Source organism: Heterodontus francisci, unplaced genomic scaffold (assembly GCF_036365525.1).
Source record: "Heterodontus francisci isolate sHetFra1 unplaced genomic scaffold, sHetFra1.hap1 HAP1_SCAFFOLD_88, whole genome shotgun sequence".
Taxonomy (NCBI): domain Eukaryota; kingdom Metazoa; phylum Chordata; class Chondrichthyes; order Heterodontiformes; family Heterodontidae; genus Heterodontus; species Heterodontus francisci.
This window is the reverse complement of record NW_027142063.1, coordinates 1,393,445-1,409,806: the sequence shown is the minus strand read 5'-3', so window position 1 is coordinate 1,409,806 and position 16,362 is coordinate 1,393,445. Positions and strand designations below refer to the sequence as shown.

At 44.8% G+C, this 16,362-nt stretch overlaps 1 protein-coding gene across 1 annotated transcript; it reads left to right on the top strand.

Annotated features, from left to right (window-relative positions):
- Positions 1–489: 489 nt before the first annotated feature.
- On the top strand, positions 490–879 carry LOC137366428 (histone H2A-like). Its single transcript, XM_068028280.1, has one exon. The coding sequence runs from the start codon at positions 490–492 to the stop codon at positions 877–879; it is 390 nt and encodes a 129-aa protein (XP_067884381.1).
- The last annotated feature ends 15,483 nt before the right edge of the window (positions 880–16,362 follow it).

Genomic DNA, 16,362 nt, shown 5'->3' with positions numbered 1-16,362 from the left:
TTGAGGACACGATCCGGCTCCCTCTTTTCAGAGAAGGACACTGGGCTCTGATTGAAGATAAACTGAATGTTTCCCTTCAGGGAAATGCTGTGAACAGGGATTTAGTACCTCCCGGGACAGTTTGAAAGCGATTGGAGAAAGATCCACAATTTAAACAACATTTTAAACCCGCGTCTGTAATTGGTGACGGAAAGAGTTGAATAGAACAAAATAAAGAGAAGGGATTTTAAATATTTGACTCAGGATGACATTTATTTTAATCCACTCCTTTCCGACAATGAAATTGGCGGGCTTTGTGAAATTGACAAATTTTCTGCTTCTGATGTTGTGGCGGTAAATCCCGCCCACTTCTGTTTGTCAGTGACCTGATTTGTGAAGAATATAGGCAAATGAGGTGAATTGAGTAGCGACCAATGGGGAGAGTTTTCAGTCTATAAGTAAAGTAAATGCTGCGGAAAATATCCATTCTTTGTGAAAGTATTTGTGAAAATGTCTGGAAGAGGAAAGACCGGCGGCAAAGCTCGGGCCAAGGCCAAGTCTCGCTCCTCCCGGGCCGGACTGCAGTTCCCGGTGGGCCGTGTTCACAGGCACCTAAGAAAGGGCAACTATGCTGAGCGTGTGGGTGCCGGAGCCCCGGTCTATCTGGCTGCTGTGCTCGAGTATCTGACCGCTGAAATCCTCGAGCTGGCTGGTAACGCGGCCCGGGACAACAAGAAGACCCGCATCATTCCCAGACACCTGCAGCTGGCCGTGCGCAACGACGAGGAGCTCAACAAGCTGCTGGGAGGGGTGAGCATCGCTCAGGGTGGGGTGCTGCCTAATATCCAGGCCGTGCTGCTGCCCAAGAAAACCAGCGCTCAGAGCTCCCAGAAAAAATAAAGCGGCCAAATGTCACCTAATAAACCAAAGGCTCTTTTCAGAGCCACCCACAGTCTCTGTGAAAGGGCTGGTTCCTGTCTGATTCCAAAATGTCAGTAACAGGACCGAATGAGAACTATTTCAAATGTTTAAGCATCTGTTTCAGTGATTTCTCACTGTCCCCTCAAAGCCTGTCTAATTTATTACTTCATCACCAATTTTGAGTTATTTGTTCCGTTACAGATTGCTGAATAGAGTCTTTTACCGCCAGTTACAGATAAGCAGACAAAAAATCACAGATTAAAACTACGTAATATATATAACCCATCAAAAACTTTTTTTATTCCGCTTTTATCAGCACAAAGTCGTGGCGCGATTTTACGAACAGCTTTAAACTAACGCCAGATGTTCCATCAATTCGCTTCTTTCCGACACTGAAATTGGCGGCTTTTTCGAATTCAAACTCTCTGCCAATTTAAGCCAGTGATTTGTTGTATTTCCTAATTCGAAGCTCTGCGATTGGTTGAGACATGTGAATGAGAAGAGGGTGACCAATCAGAAGTGAGCTCGGGATAGCGCGGGCTCAAACTGTGGGAATTCCAGGTTCCTGAATGACTGAGCTGAAACGGATCAGTTTCACAAACCCTGTCAGTTTCAGTGCAGGAAACACCGTCTCGGGGGAAATAACATCACAAGTGGGTCTGGTTCCAGTGACGGCTGCTGCAAAACTCTTGGATTCTCTCATTGCAGCGAAATCATTTTGAAATTCTATGAAAACAATGAGTGATTCTGGAGGAGTGATGTGGCTTTTCACTGAGGGCATTTGTCGACTGGGGAAATAACTAACTGTAGAGCCTCGGGCACTGTTTACACAGCCCGTTTAGAAAATCAAATCCACTGCATATCCTTGCTACAACTGAAATGTCAAATTCGGGGATTCCATTTTTTTTCATCCCGAACACAGCAGATTGATTGAACAAAGAATTAAAAGCAAAATACTGCGAATGCTGGAAATCTGAAATATTTCAGATTGATTGAACTGTTCCAAACAGCCTATCCCAGCTCCCGTTTCTAGGTCACTGCTCGCTCTGTGAGGCGGTGGGTGGCTCTTAGAAGAGCCTTTGTTGTGTGTTTGCTGGAAAGGGTCGAGTTGTGCGGCCCTGCCGTTTCAGAGCGTACACCACATCCATGGCAGTGACCGTCTTGCGCTTTGCGTGCTCAGTGCAGGTGATTACATTGAGTGTGAGACAAATTCCATCCATCTTTTGAACTGTATGAGATTAATTTTGACACTTTCTGGTACATTCTGTGACAGCGAGTTTAGTTCTACATCTATCTGTCTGTGGTACTGTGTCTGAGTGTGAGATTATTTGAGTATCAGTCTATGAAACTAAATGTGATTGTGTGATTCATTCTGTATGTCAATCATGAGTATTGTATGCGTGGCAGCTTCTGTATCTATCTGCTACTGTGGCTGAATGTGGATATCATTCTGTATCTGTCTGTGTCTGGAAATAAATGTGAGTGTGAGATTCATTCTGTATGCACCAGTCTTTACAGTCAGAATGTGACTGTGTGATTCATTCTCTTTGTGTCAGTCTAAAGTACTATATATGCCATGGTTTTAATTATGTGTCTGTCATTTTATGTGAGCTTGGGGATCAATGTATATATGTCAATCTCTGGTTCTTTCTGTGAGAGTGAGATTAACTCTCTATCTGATGGTCTCTGAAATTAATTGATTTTGTGATTCACTCTGTGTCTGTCAGTCTATGATACTGTGAATAAGTGGGGAATATATATGGTGTCTATCTGAACTTGGTATTGAACATGATTGCAGGATTCATTGTGTATCTGTCAGTATTCAGACTGAATGTGAAATAAGGTTCATTCTGTACGTGAAAATCTCTGGTATTCTATGGAAGTGAACTCAAATATGCCTATCAGTCTTTGACACTGTATCTGATTATGGGATTGACTCAATACCTTTCAGACTTTGCTACTATGCATATGTGTGTTTCAAGTTCTGCATGTCAGTCTCTGTTACTCTATGTGAGTGTGGATATTTTTTATGTATCTTTCAGTCTCTCGCAATGAATGCAAGTGTGGGATTAACTCTCTTTTCAACAGTATCTGGTACTGATTGTGAGCAAGTGAGTCCTACAGTATCTGTCAGTGTTTGCTATTGTATGTGACTGTGCAATTCCTCCTATGTCTTTCAGTGCCTAGAAAAGTGTGTATGGGATTCATTCTGTACCTGTCAGTATCTGGTACTGAATGAGATTGTGGGATTCATTCTGTTGTCTGTCAATCTCTGCTAATGTAGATGAGTGATATCTGTTATGCATATATTATTTTCTGGTACTGGAAGTGAATATTGTATTTATTCTTTACCTGTTAGCCTCTGGTACTACGTATGAGTATGGGTCTCATTCTGTGTCAGTCAGTTTCTGGCACAGTCTGCATGTGCATATCCAGGGCTCATTTTGCATTTGGCAGTCTCTGTTTTATGTGTCTGTCTCTAGGACAGTCCATTACAGTGGGATTAATTTTGTATCTCTCAGCTACTGGTATTGTCTGCAAACGTGATACATTCTGTATCTCTGTGACGCTGGTGCTGTATGAGTGTGGAATTCTTCTGTACCTGTACTTAATATGTATCTCAGGGATGGTATTGAGAACTATTTGTTTGACACCATAATGTATCACTATTTTCTTGTCTCACTGGTATTTTAAAATATAGAGCACTGAACATTATAACTGTGTGTTTTACTCAGTTGTGCTCTGAGCTTTTTGGACTAGTATTTAGTCTGTAACTGTATGAACACATTTGTGAATGACAACATACATTTCAAACTCACACATGGCATGCTCGGTATAATCAGAATCATTCAATTGATACGATATCATTCAGTACAGCTCTTAGAGAGATTATTGGATTGGTATGTAATGTGTAGTGCAGTGTGCACTAATTGACATAATACTGTAACTTTCCTTTTGATACTGTATCAGATGTTTGTACGACATTGTAATCTGTCACTCAGTCTGCACTCTGGGCTACATTATTAGGATTCATTCTGCACCTTTCCATCAGCTGCTCTACCTCATATTTAATTTGTAGCTTAGGGTGCACTCTTGTGGGATTGATCCGGTGCCTTTCAATCTGATAGTGGGTGTGATTTTGAACTAAGATTGATGGACCGACCTTTCAGCAGTTCTGAGTTGGGGTGAATTGGAAACAACTTCTGCCTCTCCTGCTTTGTTTGATTGTCTGCTGGATTGAAAATGTGTCTCTGGAACTTGGGATCAGTGTGAATCTGACTACTTCTGTTCGCTGTGACTGTGGAACTCATGGCCTGTCTGTGTCTCTGTTCTCTGGGAGTGATAATGTACCTACTCTGTGTTAGAAGGAGTGGACTGTACATATCCTTGTGCCGGGGAATCATCACAATCCTTCTGGTTCCTTCAAGTATTTGCTGACAGAAAGAAAGAAAAATATCTCTTGTAACTCAAGATCAATTGAGGTGGAAGCTAGAAAAGACATGAATGTAATATTTCAATTAATAATCATTATGATCAACCACAAAGGATGATCAGTAATACAAAGAGTGTCAGTGTCTGATTCCACTGCAGCACTCAGCTTCTGCTGATCAGGTTTTCTTTGGTAGTTTTATAACAATTTAGTGACATCCAGGAACAACCCAACACCTGCACTGCTCCATGAATGGAAATACCTGCTGGAGCAGGGATATTTGCGCAAGTCAGGTTTTTAATTCCACCTGGCATTATAATGCAAGAACATAATAACTAGGAGCAGGATTAGGACATTCCGCCACTCGAGTCTGTTCCAACATTTAATAAGATCATGGCAGATCTGATCATAGTCTCAACTCCACTATCCTGCCTGTCCCCATAACACTTCACTCTCTTGTAAATCAAAAGTCAGTCTAACTCAGCCTTGAATATATTCAATGACCAGCCTCCACCATCCTCTTGGGTAGAGAATTCCAAAGAACAACAACCCTTTGAGAAAAAAAATTCCTCTTCAATTCCATCGAAACTGGGAGCCCCCTGATGTTGAAACTGTTCCCCCTAGTTCTTGATTCCCTCATGAGGGGAAACATCATCTCAGTAAATACCCTGTCAAGCCCCTTCAGTATCTTATATGTTTCATAAGATCACCTCTCATTCTTCTAAACTCCAATGAGTGGAGCACAACCAGGTCAAACGTTCCTCAGAAGACAACATCTTCATCCCTGGAATCAACCTGGTGATGTTTGCCTGAACTACCTCCAATGCAAGTATTTTCCTCCTTAAATAAGGAGACCAAAACTGTATACACACTCAAGGTGTGGTCTCACCAACACGCTGTCCAGTTGTAGCAAGACTTCCCTACATTTCTACTCCAACCCCATTGCAATAAAGGCCAAAATTCCAATAGCCTTCCTAATTACTTGCTGTACTTCCATGCTAACTTTTTGTGATTCATATAAGAGGACACTCAGATCCCTCTATACCACAGCATTCTGCAGTCTCTCTCTATTTAAATAACATTCTGCTTTTCTCTACATCATACCAAAGTGGAAATCCTCACATTTTCCCACATTATACTTACTATGCCAAATTTTTCCCACACACTTAACTTGTCTTTATCTCTTTGCAGACTCATTGTGTCCTCCGCACAACTTGCTTTCACACCTTTCTTTGAATCAACAGCAAATTTAGTTACAATACACTCGATCCCTTCATCCAAATCATTAATATAGACTGGAAGTAGTTGAGGCCCCAGCACTGATCCCTGTGGCACTCCACGAGTTCCAGTTTGCAAACCTGAAAGTGACACATTTATCCTAATTCTCTGTTTCTTGTTAGTTAGCATGTACCAGCGACCTGGGTTCGATTCTGGGTACTACCTGTGCGGAGTTTGCAAGTTCTCCCTGTGACCGCGTGCGTTTTTGCCGGGTGCTCCGGTTTCCTCCCACAGCCAAAGACTTGCAGGTTGATAGGTAAATTGGCCATTATAAATTGCCCCTAGTATTGGTAGGTGGCAGGGGAATTGAGGGAAGTTGGGGATGTGAGAGGGTAATGGGATTAATGTAGGATTAGTATAAATGGGTGGTTGATGGTCAGCACAGACTCGGTGGCTGAAGGGCCTGTTTCAGTACTGTAACTCTAAATAAATAAAATAAATAATATATTACCCGTTAACACCACGAGCTCTTACCTTGTGTAGTAACATTTTGCATGGCACTTTAGCGAATGCCTTTTCAAAATACAACTACACTACATCTGCTGGTTCCCCTTCAGTTACCCTGCTTCTTACATCCTCAAAGAACGCTAATAATGTTGGCAAAATTGATTTCCTTTTCATAAATCCATGTTGACTCTGCATGATTGTATTATAATTTTCTAAATGTTCCACAGATTGGAGGGTGGCAAATGTAACCTCATTATTTAAAAAAGGAGAGAGAGAAAAAACAGGGAATTACGGACCAGTTAGCCTTACATCAGTAGTGGGGAAAGTGCGAGAGTCTATTATAAAGGATGTGGTAGCAGAACACCTGGAAAGCATAAACGGGTTTGGACAAAGACAGCATGGGTTAACGAAAGGGAAATCTTGCTTAACAAATCTACTGGAGCTTTTTGAGGATGGAACTAGTAGAATAGATAAGGGAGAACCAGGGGATGTGTTGTATCTGGATTTTAAGAAGGCTTTTGATAAAGTCCCACTTAAGAGGTTCGTGTGCAAAATTAAAGCAGATGGAATTGGGGGTAATATACTGGCATTGATTGAGAATTGGTTGACAAACAGGAAACAGAGAGTAGGAATAAACGGGCCTTTTGCCAGGTGGCAGGCAGTGACGAGTGGCGTACTACAGGGATCAGTGCCTGGGCCCCAGCTATTCACAATATATATTAATGACTTGGGTGAGGGAACATTTCCAGGTTTGCAGACGACACAAAGCTGGGGAGGAAACTGAGTTGTGAGGAGTATGAAAAGAGGCTCCAATGTGATTTGGACAAGTTGGGTGAGTGGGCAAATGCATGGCAGATGCAGTATAACTTGGATTAATGTGCGGTTATTCACTTCGGTTGTAAAAACAGAAAGGCAGATTATTATCTGAATGGTGACAGATTGGGAAAGGGGGAGGTGCAAAGAGACCTGGGTGTCCTTGTACACCAGTCGCTGAAAGCAAATATTCAGGTACAGCAAGCAGTTAGGAAGGCAAATGGTATGTTGGCCTTCATTGCAAGCGGATTTGAGTACAGGAGCAAGGAAGTCTTACTACAGTTATACAGGGCCTTGGTGAGAGCACATCTGGAGTATTGTGTGCAGTTTTGGTCTCCTTATCTGAGGAAGGATGTTCTTGCCATGGAGGGAGTGCAAAGAAGATTTACCAGGCTGATTCCTGGGATGGCAGGATTGACGTATGAGGAGAGATTGGGTTGACTAGGCCTATATTCACTAGAGCTTAGAACAATGAGAGGGAATCTCATAGAAACCTATAAAATTCTAACAGGACTAGGCAGGCTAGATGCAGGGAGGATGTTCCTGATGGCTGGGGAGTCCAGAATCAGGGGTCACGGTCTCAGGATACGGGTATGCCATTTAGAACCGAGATGAGGAGAAATTTCTTCACTCAGAGGGTGATGAACCTGTGGAATTCTCTGCAAAGAAAATTACAACACAGAAACAGGCCCTTCGGCCCTCCAAGCCTGCGCCGATCCAGATCCTCCATCTAAACCTGTCGCCTATTTTCTAAGGGTCTGTATCTCTTTGCTTCCTGTCCATTCATGTATCTGTCTAGATACATCTTAAAAGACGCTGTCATGCCCACGTCTACCACCTCCGCTGGAAACGCGTTCCAGGCACCCACCACCCTCTGCGTAAAGAACTTTCCATGCATATCCCCCTAAACTTTTCCCCTCTCACTTTGAACTCATGACCCCTAATAATTGAATCCCCCACTCTGGGAAAAAGCTTCTTGCAATCAACCCTGTCTATACCTCTCATGATTTTGTACTGCAGAAGGCAGTGGAGGCCAAGTCATTAAATATATTCAAGAAGGAGATAGCTATATTTCTTAATACAAAAGGGATATGGGGAGAAAGCGGGAAGAGGGTACTGAATTATATGATCAGACTTGATCATTTTTGAATGGCAGAGCAGGGCCGAATGGCCTACTCCTGCTCCAATTTTTCTATGTTTTCTGCGATGACTGACTTAATCATTGGTTCCAGCATTTTCTCAACGGAAGACATTAGGCTAACAGGCCTATCGTTGCCTGCTTTCTCTTTACTGCTTTCTTGAACAGGGACATTACATTTGCAGTTTAATATCCACTGGAACTGTTGCAGGATCTAGGGAATTTAAGAAGATTACAACCAATGCATCCACTATCTATGCAGACACTTCTTTTAAACCTTAGAATGTAGGCCATCAGATCCAGTGGACTTGTCAACCTTTAGTCCCATTAGTTTTCCAAAAACATGTTTTTCTCGCGATGGTGATGTTTTAAGTTCCCCCCTCCTTACTCCCCTTGATTTTCTACTATTCTTGGGATGTTTTTTGTGTCTACTTCTGTGAAGACAGATGAAAAATTCTTGTTCAGAGTATCTGCCATTTCCTTGTTTCTCTTGGATCAATCGTTCAACGAAAACCGACAGCTGCTGTTTAAAATGTTTCCTTGACACTACTCAGCTGGCGCCAGCAATAGGTGTTGTTTGCATAACTGTCCCCATCCCTACTGTCTGGCTCTGTTCCCTCTATTCACTGCTCAATAACAACACAGTGTGAAACTGGAGCTAAACCATGAACATGCATTACAGGTTTGAGGAGAGAAAACAACAATGATTTTCAACAGCAGCTTCTTCCTGCTCTGTCTCCGTTACCTTGTCCACAAACAGCCTGAGAAAGGCTTCTCCTTCCGCGCTCACTCCATGTTCCTGCTCCACTCCGCCTCTTACAAACAGCCCCCAACTCCCCCTGAACTTGCTCCGGAGTCAATGCTGATCTCTGAGCCCCTCTGCGGACAGGTTCTCAAAGCAATGTGCTGCTGGAAGGAGACTGCTGTTTACTCACTTACCCCGGGGCTCTAAGTCTCCATTCCCGTCTGTTTCAAACAAACTTCTTCCGCTCACTAATTAAATGACGCATAAGGACACGGCTGGAGGAGGCGCATCGCGCATGCGCTTCTTTCCACACTCATTTGCAAAAAAAAATAAATTGGAAGAAAAGAAAAATACTGCGGATGCTGGAAATCTGAAATAAAAACAAGAAATGCTGGAACCACTCAGCAGGTCTGGCAGTATCTGTGAAAAGTGAAGCAGAGTTAACTTTTCGGGTCAGTGACCCTTCATCGGAACTGACAAAAATAAACTGGAACTTTCCCCAGTTCAGTTTTCTCCGAGTTTGAGCAAAGGAACTGGGACTGTGGGGAAAGGTCAGAGAACGTTTCAAGCTGGGGGATTCCAGCTTTCTGAAGCTCAGTCTGAGATCATTCCCTGCAGTGTGTTTGCTCTTCATTCACCCGTCTTCTCAAAGCAATCCTCCGAGGGAGCCGCTGTGTTTGCTGCGATCGCGCAGGAGTTAATATCTGACAGTAACAGTCCCAGATTAATGTCATCACATTGAAACTGTCCCTCACTGACAGTCATATCGAACGGTGTGAGCTGAGAGATTACAGAGATCAACAGGGCCAAGAGCGTTAAATTTGGAACATTGTTCACCTCACTCTTTAACTGTTACCCAGAGTCTAGGAATAATAATGTGTCTGTTTCTGATACAATATCAGTTAGAGATGAGACTGCACCGTCTGTCTCCCACGGATCTTTCAAGATAAAATGAGGCTTCCAGGTCAGCCTGTAACTGCTGATGGGGATCTCTCTCTCTCTCACTTATTCACTTTCAGCTCTGTCTCTGGTGCTCTATAAAAACGTGGGACCCAGTTATTGGGTGTGATATGGACACACGAATAGAAAATGCACTATTGACACTCCCTCTCTAATGCTGTACATATGTTTGGGATACCATTATTTAGGATGATATGTATGCACTTTTTTGTGTTACTAATACTGTCTCTGATGATACATAAGAATGTGTAATACAGTGTGATATGGACACACTGTTACGAATGGTCGGACTGATTCTCTCTCTCTCTGTGGTGCTGTATATGAAAAGGGGATAATGTTAGTGAGCATCATAGAATCATAGAAGGTTTAAGGCAGAGAAAGAGACGACTTGGCCCATCATCGTATGCGGCAGCCGAAAAACAGTGAATGTAAAGGAATGGCAGGGGGGCTTCAACCTCGAGAGTGCACCTCCTGTGCTATGTGGAAGCTCCTGGATGCTTCCGGTGTCCTGGAGAACCATTTGGCGGTCATCACCTCGTAGCAGATGTAATGTACAACAATACTCCGCTCTCGTTGATTGACGTCTACGCCCCGGTTCAATGCAGCGAGCAGCTGACCGTCTTCCAGCATCTCCCACTGCTGCTGGCGACGTCCAGGCCGGTCATCCTAGGCAGTGACTTCAAAGGCATCATCGATGCACCTGGATGATCCGGCAGAGACAACAGCAAACTGGATGCTATGTCCAGATTCTTAATAGAAACAGTAAAAGATGCCAAACTGCACGACGTCTTCAGCAAACCTGCAGACAGAGCGCAGCATAGATACACATGGTCAAGAACGGACGGGTCTGCCCATTCCAAAACTGACTTCCTATTTGTGTCCCGTGTTTTCACGGTCAGATTCACCGACGTCAAGCCGGTGTTCTTCTCCAAGCATTGCCTTTTACTGGCTGACTTTCACTTACAGGATGACCAGCGGGTTGGCAGGGGGACATGGAAGCTCAATGCTACACTGCTAACCCCAGAGAATGTTGAGGAACTCAAATGGGATTACAAAGGTTGGAGGACCGTAAAACCCCACCTTTGAGTCTCCAGTTCACTGGTGGGAAGCGATCAAGGAGAATATCAAGAGGTTCTTTATCTTCAAAGGGGTTCAGAGGGCGAGAGAGATAGACTGATGGAAATGTCACGACTCCAGAAAAGTATGCAAAACCTGCTCTGGCTTCAGTCGATGGGGGTCAAGGTCAAGGAGGACCTTCATGAGGTGAAGAGCCAGAAGGCCTCGCTCTTTGCCACGGAGGCCTACAAGATCATCTTCCAGTCCAGAGTCAGCTCCATTGAGCAGGATGAGATGTGCTCGCGTTGCTTCTTCTAAAAGGTACACACAGAGAGCTCTGTTATCAGCAGCCTGAAGGAAGAGGATGGCTCGGTAACGTCTTTGCAGTCCGACATACTAAGGACCAGCAAATCCTTTTATGTTGGGCTGTATGACGCGAAGCCCACAGACAGCAGAGCCTCCCAGTCCTTCCTGTCATCTATCACAGAGGTCTTAGATGACAGCAGGAGGGAGAGACTGGACAAACCGCTAATTCCGGATGAGCTGACTAAGGCCGTCAAATCCTTCGAGATAAGTAAAACTCCTGGAAGCGACGGCTTACCGGTTGAGTTGTATTTGGTCCTGTGGGACTGGGTCGGCCCGGACCTGCTGGAAGTATACGACAGTATGCTCCTCGCCGGCAGCATGTCAGAATCCATGAGGAAAGGCATCATCACCCTCATCAACAAGGGGAAGGGGGAGAGGGCAGAAATCAGAAATTGGCGGCCCATCTCACTGCTTAATGTAGACTACAAGATACTGTCAAAAGTCATAGCCAGTCGAGTCAAGTCTGCTCTGGAGTTGGTGATCCACCCTGATCAGACCTGTACTTTACCCACTCAGGGACACGATCACCCACATACGGGACAGGAGGGTGGACACCTGCCTCATCAGCCTGGACCAGGAGAAGGCTTTTGACAGGATATCGCACACCTGCATGATGGACGTACTTTCCAAAATGGGGTTTCGGGAGGGAATCTGCAATTGGATCAAACTGCTCGACACAAACATCGGTAGCACAGTCTCAATCAATGGGTGGGAATCGGAAAGTTTCCCGATCCAATCTGGAGTCAGACAGGGTTGTCCTCTCTCCCCTGTCTTGTTTATTTGCTGTATTGAACCCTTTGCTGAGTCTATCAGGAAGGATGCGAGCATACGAGGGGTGACAATCCCAGACAGTGGAGGCACTCAGGTTAAAACCTCCCTGGACATGGATGACGTCGCGGCCTTCTGCTCGAACCCGCTGTCTGTGCGCAGACTGATGAGCATCTGCGACCGGTTCGCACTGGCCTTGGGAGCCAACGTTAACCACGGCAAGAGAGAGGCCATGTTCTTTGGGAACTGGGCTGACCGATCCTTTGTCCCCTTCACCGTCAGGTCAGACTACCTGAAGGTGCTGGGGATATGGTTCTGAAGGGCCGTGGCATGCACCAAAACCTGGAAGCAGCGAGTAGCCAGGGTACAACACAAGCTGAGCATGTGGGAGCAGCAACTCTCTCCATTATGGGTAAGAACCTGGTCATCAGGTGCGAGGCGCTCACGTTGTTGCTGTAAGTGGCACAGGTCTGGCCCATACCCCATTCCTGCGCTGTGGCGATCACCCGAGTCATTTTCAGCTGCATCTCTGGATCCAAAATGGAGCGGGTCCAAAGGGACACGATGTTCAAACCTCTGGATAAGGGCGGGCATAATGTACCCAATATCACCCTCATCCTGATGACTACCTTCGTGTGCGGCTGCATCAAGCTGTGTGCAGATCCCCAATACGCCAACACCAAGTGTCACTACGTGCTGAGATTCTCTCTGTCCCCAGTGTTGTGAAGGAAGGGCCTGGTCGCAGTGCCGTGGAATGCTCCATCTAGTTGGACTGTGCCGTACCACCAATCCTTCGTGGAACAGTTTATGCAGAAAACACCTTTGACCACCAATCCATCAGGCAGTGGTCTGCACGGAATGTCCTCAAGGCCCTACGGGAAAAGGAGATGTTGGATCCTGTCGGATGGTTACCCGAGCAGACCGCCAAATCATTTGGCGGAATGCCTCATCACCAGAACTTTCAAACAAGCACCAAGGTGTAGCTTGGCTGGTGGTGAGAAGAGCCCTCCCCGTCAGATCCTTCCTGCACGCCCGAAGTCTCACCCCCTCCGCACAATGCCCTCGAAGTGGCTGTGGTGGGGATGACATGGTTGCCCAGCTTCTTCTGGAATGTGTCTTTGCAAAGCAGGTGTGGAAAGAGATGCATTGGTTTTTGTCGAGGTTCATCCCAAGCAGCTCTGTAACACAGGAGTCTGTGCTCTGCGGGCTGTTCCCAGGGACACACACCGAGATAACCACAACTGCTGCTGGAGGACTATCAATTCGGTGAAAGACACTCTTTGGTCTGCCCAAAACATGCTGGTCTTCCAGCGCAAAGAGTTGTCCAATGTTGCAGACTGGCACACTCCAAGGTCCAGGACTACGTGTTGAGGGACGCACTAAAGCTTGGGGTAGCCACAGCAAAGGCTCAATGGGGAAAGACCACCATGTAAGCTCCCCCCACCAAGCTGAACTGAGGGGCTGGATCCATGGAAAACCCCTCAAACTGCAGCGGGAAAATTTTCGTTTGCCATAAAATGTTCATGGCATGAAAAATGAAATGGAAGGGTTGTGAGGCAACTCACTCCTGTATTGAAGGAAAATGACCTCCTTTGCACTGTTTGTATTTTTTGACTTGGTGCTGTTTGGAACTGTTTTGCAATGTATTTTTTACAGATCTTTATGAATAAAGTATATTTTGGAAATAAAAAAAACATTTGTGCAAGTCAGTGTTGTCAATTGCGGCTGCTTGAGCTCTGGGTTTGGAACTTGAGCAGCATCTGGAGACACTGCTGTGCATTCATGAGGAGAGTTACATGGAAAGCATGTTCTTAGATGTGGTCACCCCACAGCTTAAGAGTACGCAGGGAGAGAGGGAATGTGTGACCACAAGGCAGTCAACAAGAATCAGGCAGGAAGTGCAGGACATCCCGAGTGCATCTCACTCTCCAACAGGTATTCACTTCTGAATACGGAGGACAGTGATGCTTCACCAGGGGAGTACAGCCAGATCCAAGTCCATGGCACCATGGGTGACTCAGCTGCAAAGGTCTATACAGGGAAGATTGGAAAAGCCATAGTGATAGATGATTCAATAGTGAAGGGAACAATCAGCTGTTTCTGTGGCCACAGACGTGAATCCAGGAATGGTGTGTTGCCTCCCTGGTGCCAGGGTTAAGGATGTCATTGAGCAGTTACAGAGCATCCTGAAGGGTGAGGGTGAACAGCCAGCATTTGTGGTCCACGTCGGAACCAACAACATAGGTAGAAATAAGGATGTTGTCCTGCATTCAGAATGTATGAAGCTAGGTAAGAAATTAGCAAGCAGGGCATCAAAAGTAGTAATCTCCGGATTATTCCCAGTGCCAAGCGCAAGTGAGTACAGGAATAAAAGGATAAGACAGATGAACGTGTGTCTGGAAAGATGGTGCAGGAGGGAGGGCTTTAGATTCTTGGGACAGGTTCCACGGATTGCAGTTGAACAGAGCCTGGACAGAGTTCCTTGCGGGACATTTTGCTAGTGCTGTTGGCGAGGGTTTAAACTCATTTAGCACGGGGACGGGAACCGGAAGGGAGAGTCAGATTGGACAAAATCAGAAATGAAAATGGAAGTCACAAAATTAATGGATGAGTCTGGAAGAAAGAGGAAACAAAGGTTAGAAAATTTAAAAAGAGTTTGACAGTGCTCAAGCATATCTATTTCAATGCAAGGAGTACAGAAAATAAAGCAGATGAGCTGAGGGCACAAATAGACATGTGGCAGTATGATATCACAGCTATTACAGAAACATGGCTTAAGGAGGAACAGGAATAGCAGCTCAACATTCCTGGTTACAGGGTTTTCAGATGTGATAGGGAGGGTGATAAGAAAGGAGGGGGGGGCGGTGGCAGTTTTGCTCAAAGTAACTATTACAGCTGTGAAGACGGATGATATGTTGGAAGGTTTATCAAATGAGGCCGTATAGATTGAGCTGAGGAACAAAAAAGGGGCAATCACACTGCTGAGAGTGTGCTATAGACCCCCAAACAGGAGACAGAAGAGCAGATATGTAGGCAAATCTCTGAGAAGTGCAAGAACAATAGGGCAGTAATAGTAGGGGATTTTAACCACCCCAACATGAACTGGGATACTTTTAGTGTGAAAGAAATTGAGGGAGCAGAAGTCTTGAGGTGCATTCAGGAGAACTTATTTAGCCAATATGTAGCAAGTCCAACAAGAGAGGGTGCAGTTTTAGATGTAGTTTTAGGAAATGAAGATAGGCAGGTGGAAGGAGTGGCAGTGGGAGAGCATTTTGGTGGTAGTGATCATAATTCAGTCAGTTTTAACATAATTATGTAATGGACAAGGATAGAATAGGAGTTAAAGTTCTCAGTTGGGGCAAGGACAACTTTACTAAGCTGAGAAGTGAATTAGCAAAAGTGGACTGGAAACAACTACTTGAAGGTAAATCAATGTCAGAGCAGTGGGAAGCACTCAAAGGGGAGATTCCAGGGGTTCAGAGTCAATATGTTCCCACAAAGAAAAAGGGTGGGAAGGCCAAATTTAGAGCCCCATGGATTTTATAAGGTAGTATTATAAGGCAGTAACGGAAAGCTTATGCCCGACTCAGAGAACTCAATACTGCTGAAAGCCGAGAGGTGTATAGAATGTGGAGGGGGGATATCAACATTGAAATTAGGAAAGCTAAGAGAGGGCATGAAAGAATATTGGCAATCAAAATCAAGGTTCGCACAAAGATGTTTTATCAATACATTAACAGAAAAAGGATAACTATGGAAAGAGTAGGGCCCATAAAAGATCATGAAGGTAACCTATGTGCAGGGGCAGAAGATGTTGGCACTGTTCTGAATAAATACTTTGCATCTGTCTTCACAAAAGAGGGTGATGATGCAGATATTGGAGTGAAGGAAGAAGGGTATGAAGTATTGGATGTGATCAATAGAGGGAGAGAGGACATATTAGTGACAGGACATACAAATAGCATATTTGTAAGTTGATAAATCACTAGGGATGGATGAAATGTACCCCACGCTGTTAAAAGAAGCAAGAGAGGAAACAGCGGAAGGTTTGACCATCGTTGTCCAGACCTCACTGGATACAGGTGTGATGCTGGAGGATTGGAAGACTGCGAACATTGTACCTCTGTTGAAAAAGGGAGTGAGGGATAGACCGAATAATTACAGGACAGTCAGTCTAACCTCAGTAGTGGGCAAATTATTGGAATCTATTCTGAGTGACAGGATAAAATGTCACTTAGAAAGGCACAGATTAATCAAGGATAGTCAGCATGGATTTGTTAAGGGAAGATCTTGTCTGACCAACTTGATTGAAATTTTGATTGGCTGTGTGGTAAATAGCAAGGAGGATAGCTGTTGGCTGCAGGAAGATCTTCATGGTCTGGTCAGATGCACAGAAAAATGACAAATGGAATTCACTCCAGAGAAGTGTGAGGTGATGCATTTGGGGAGGTCAAACAAGGC

Bases quoted from the DNA above. Each gene is read 5' to 3' on its own strand.
- LOC137366428 (XM_068028280.1), top strand. From the start codon at position 490: ATGTCTGGAAGAGGAAAGACCGGCGGCAAAGCTCGGGCCAAGGCCAAG.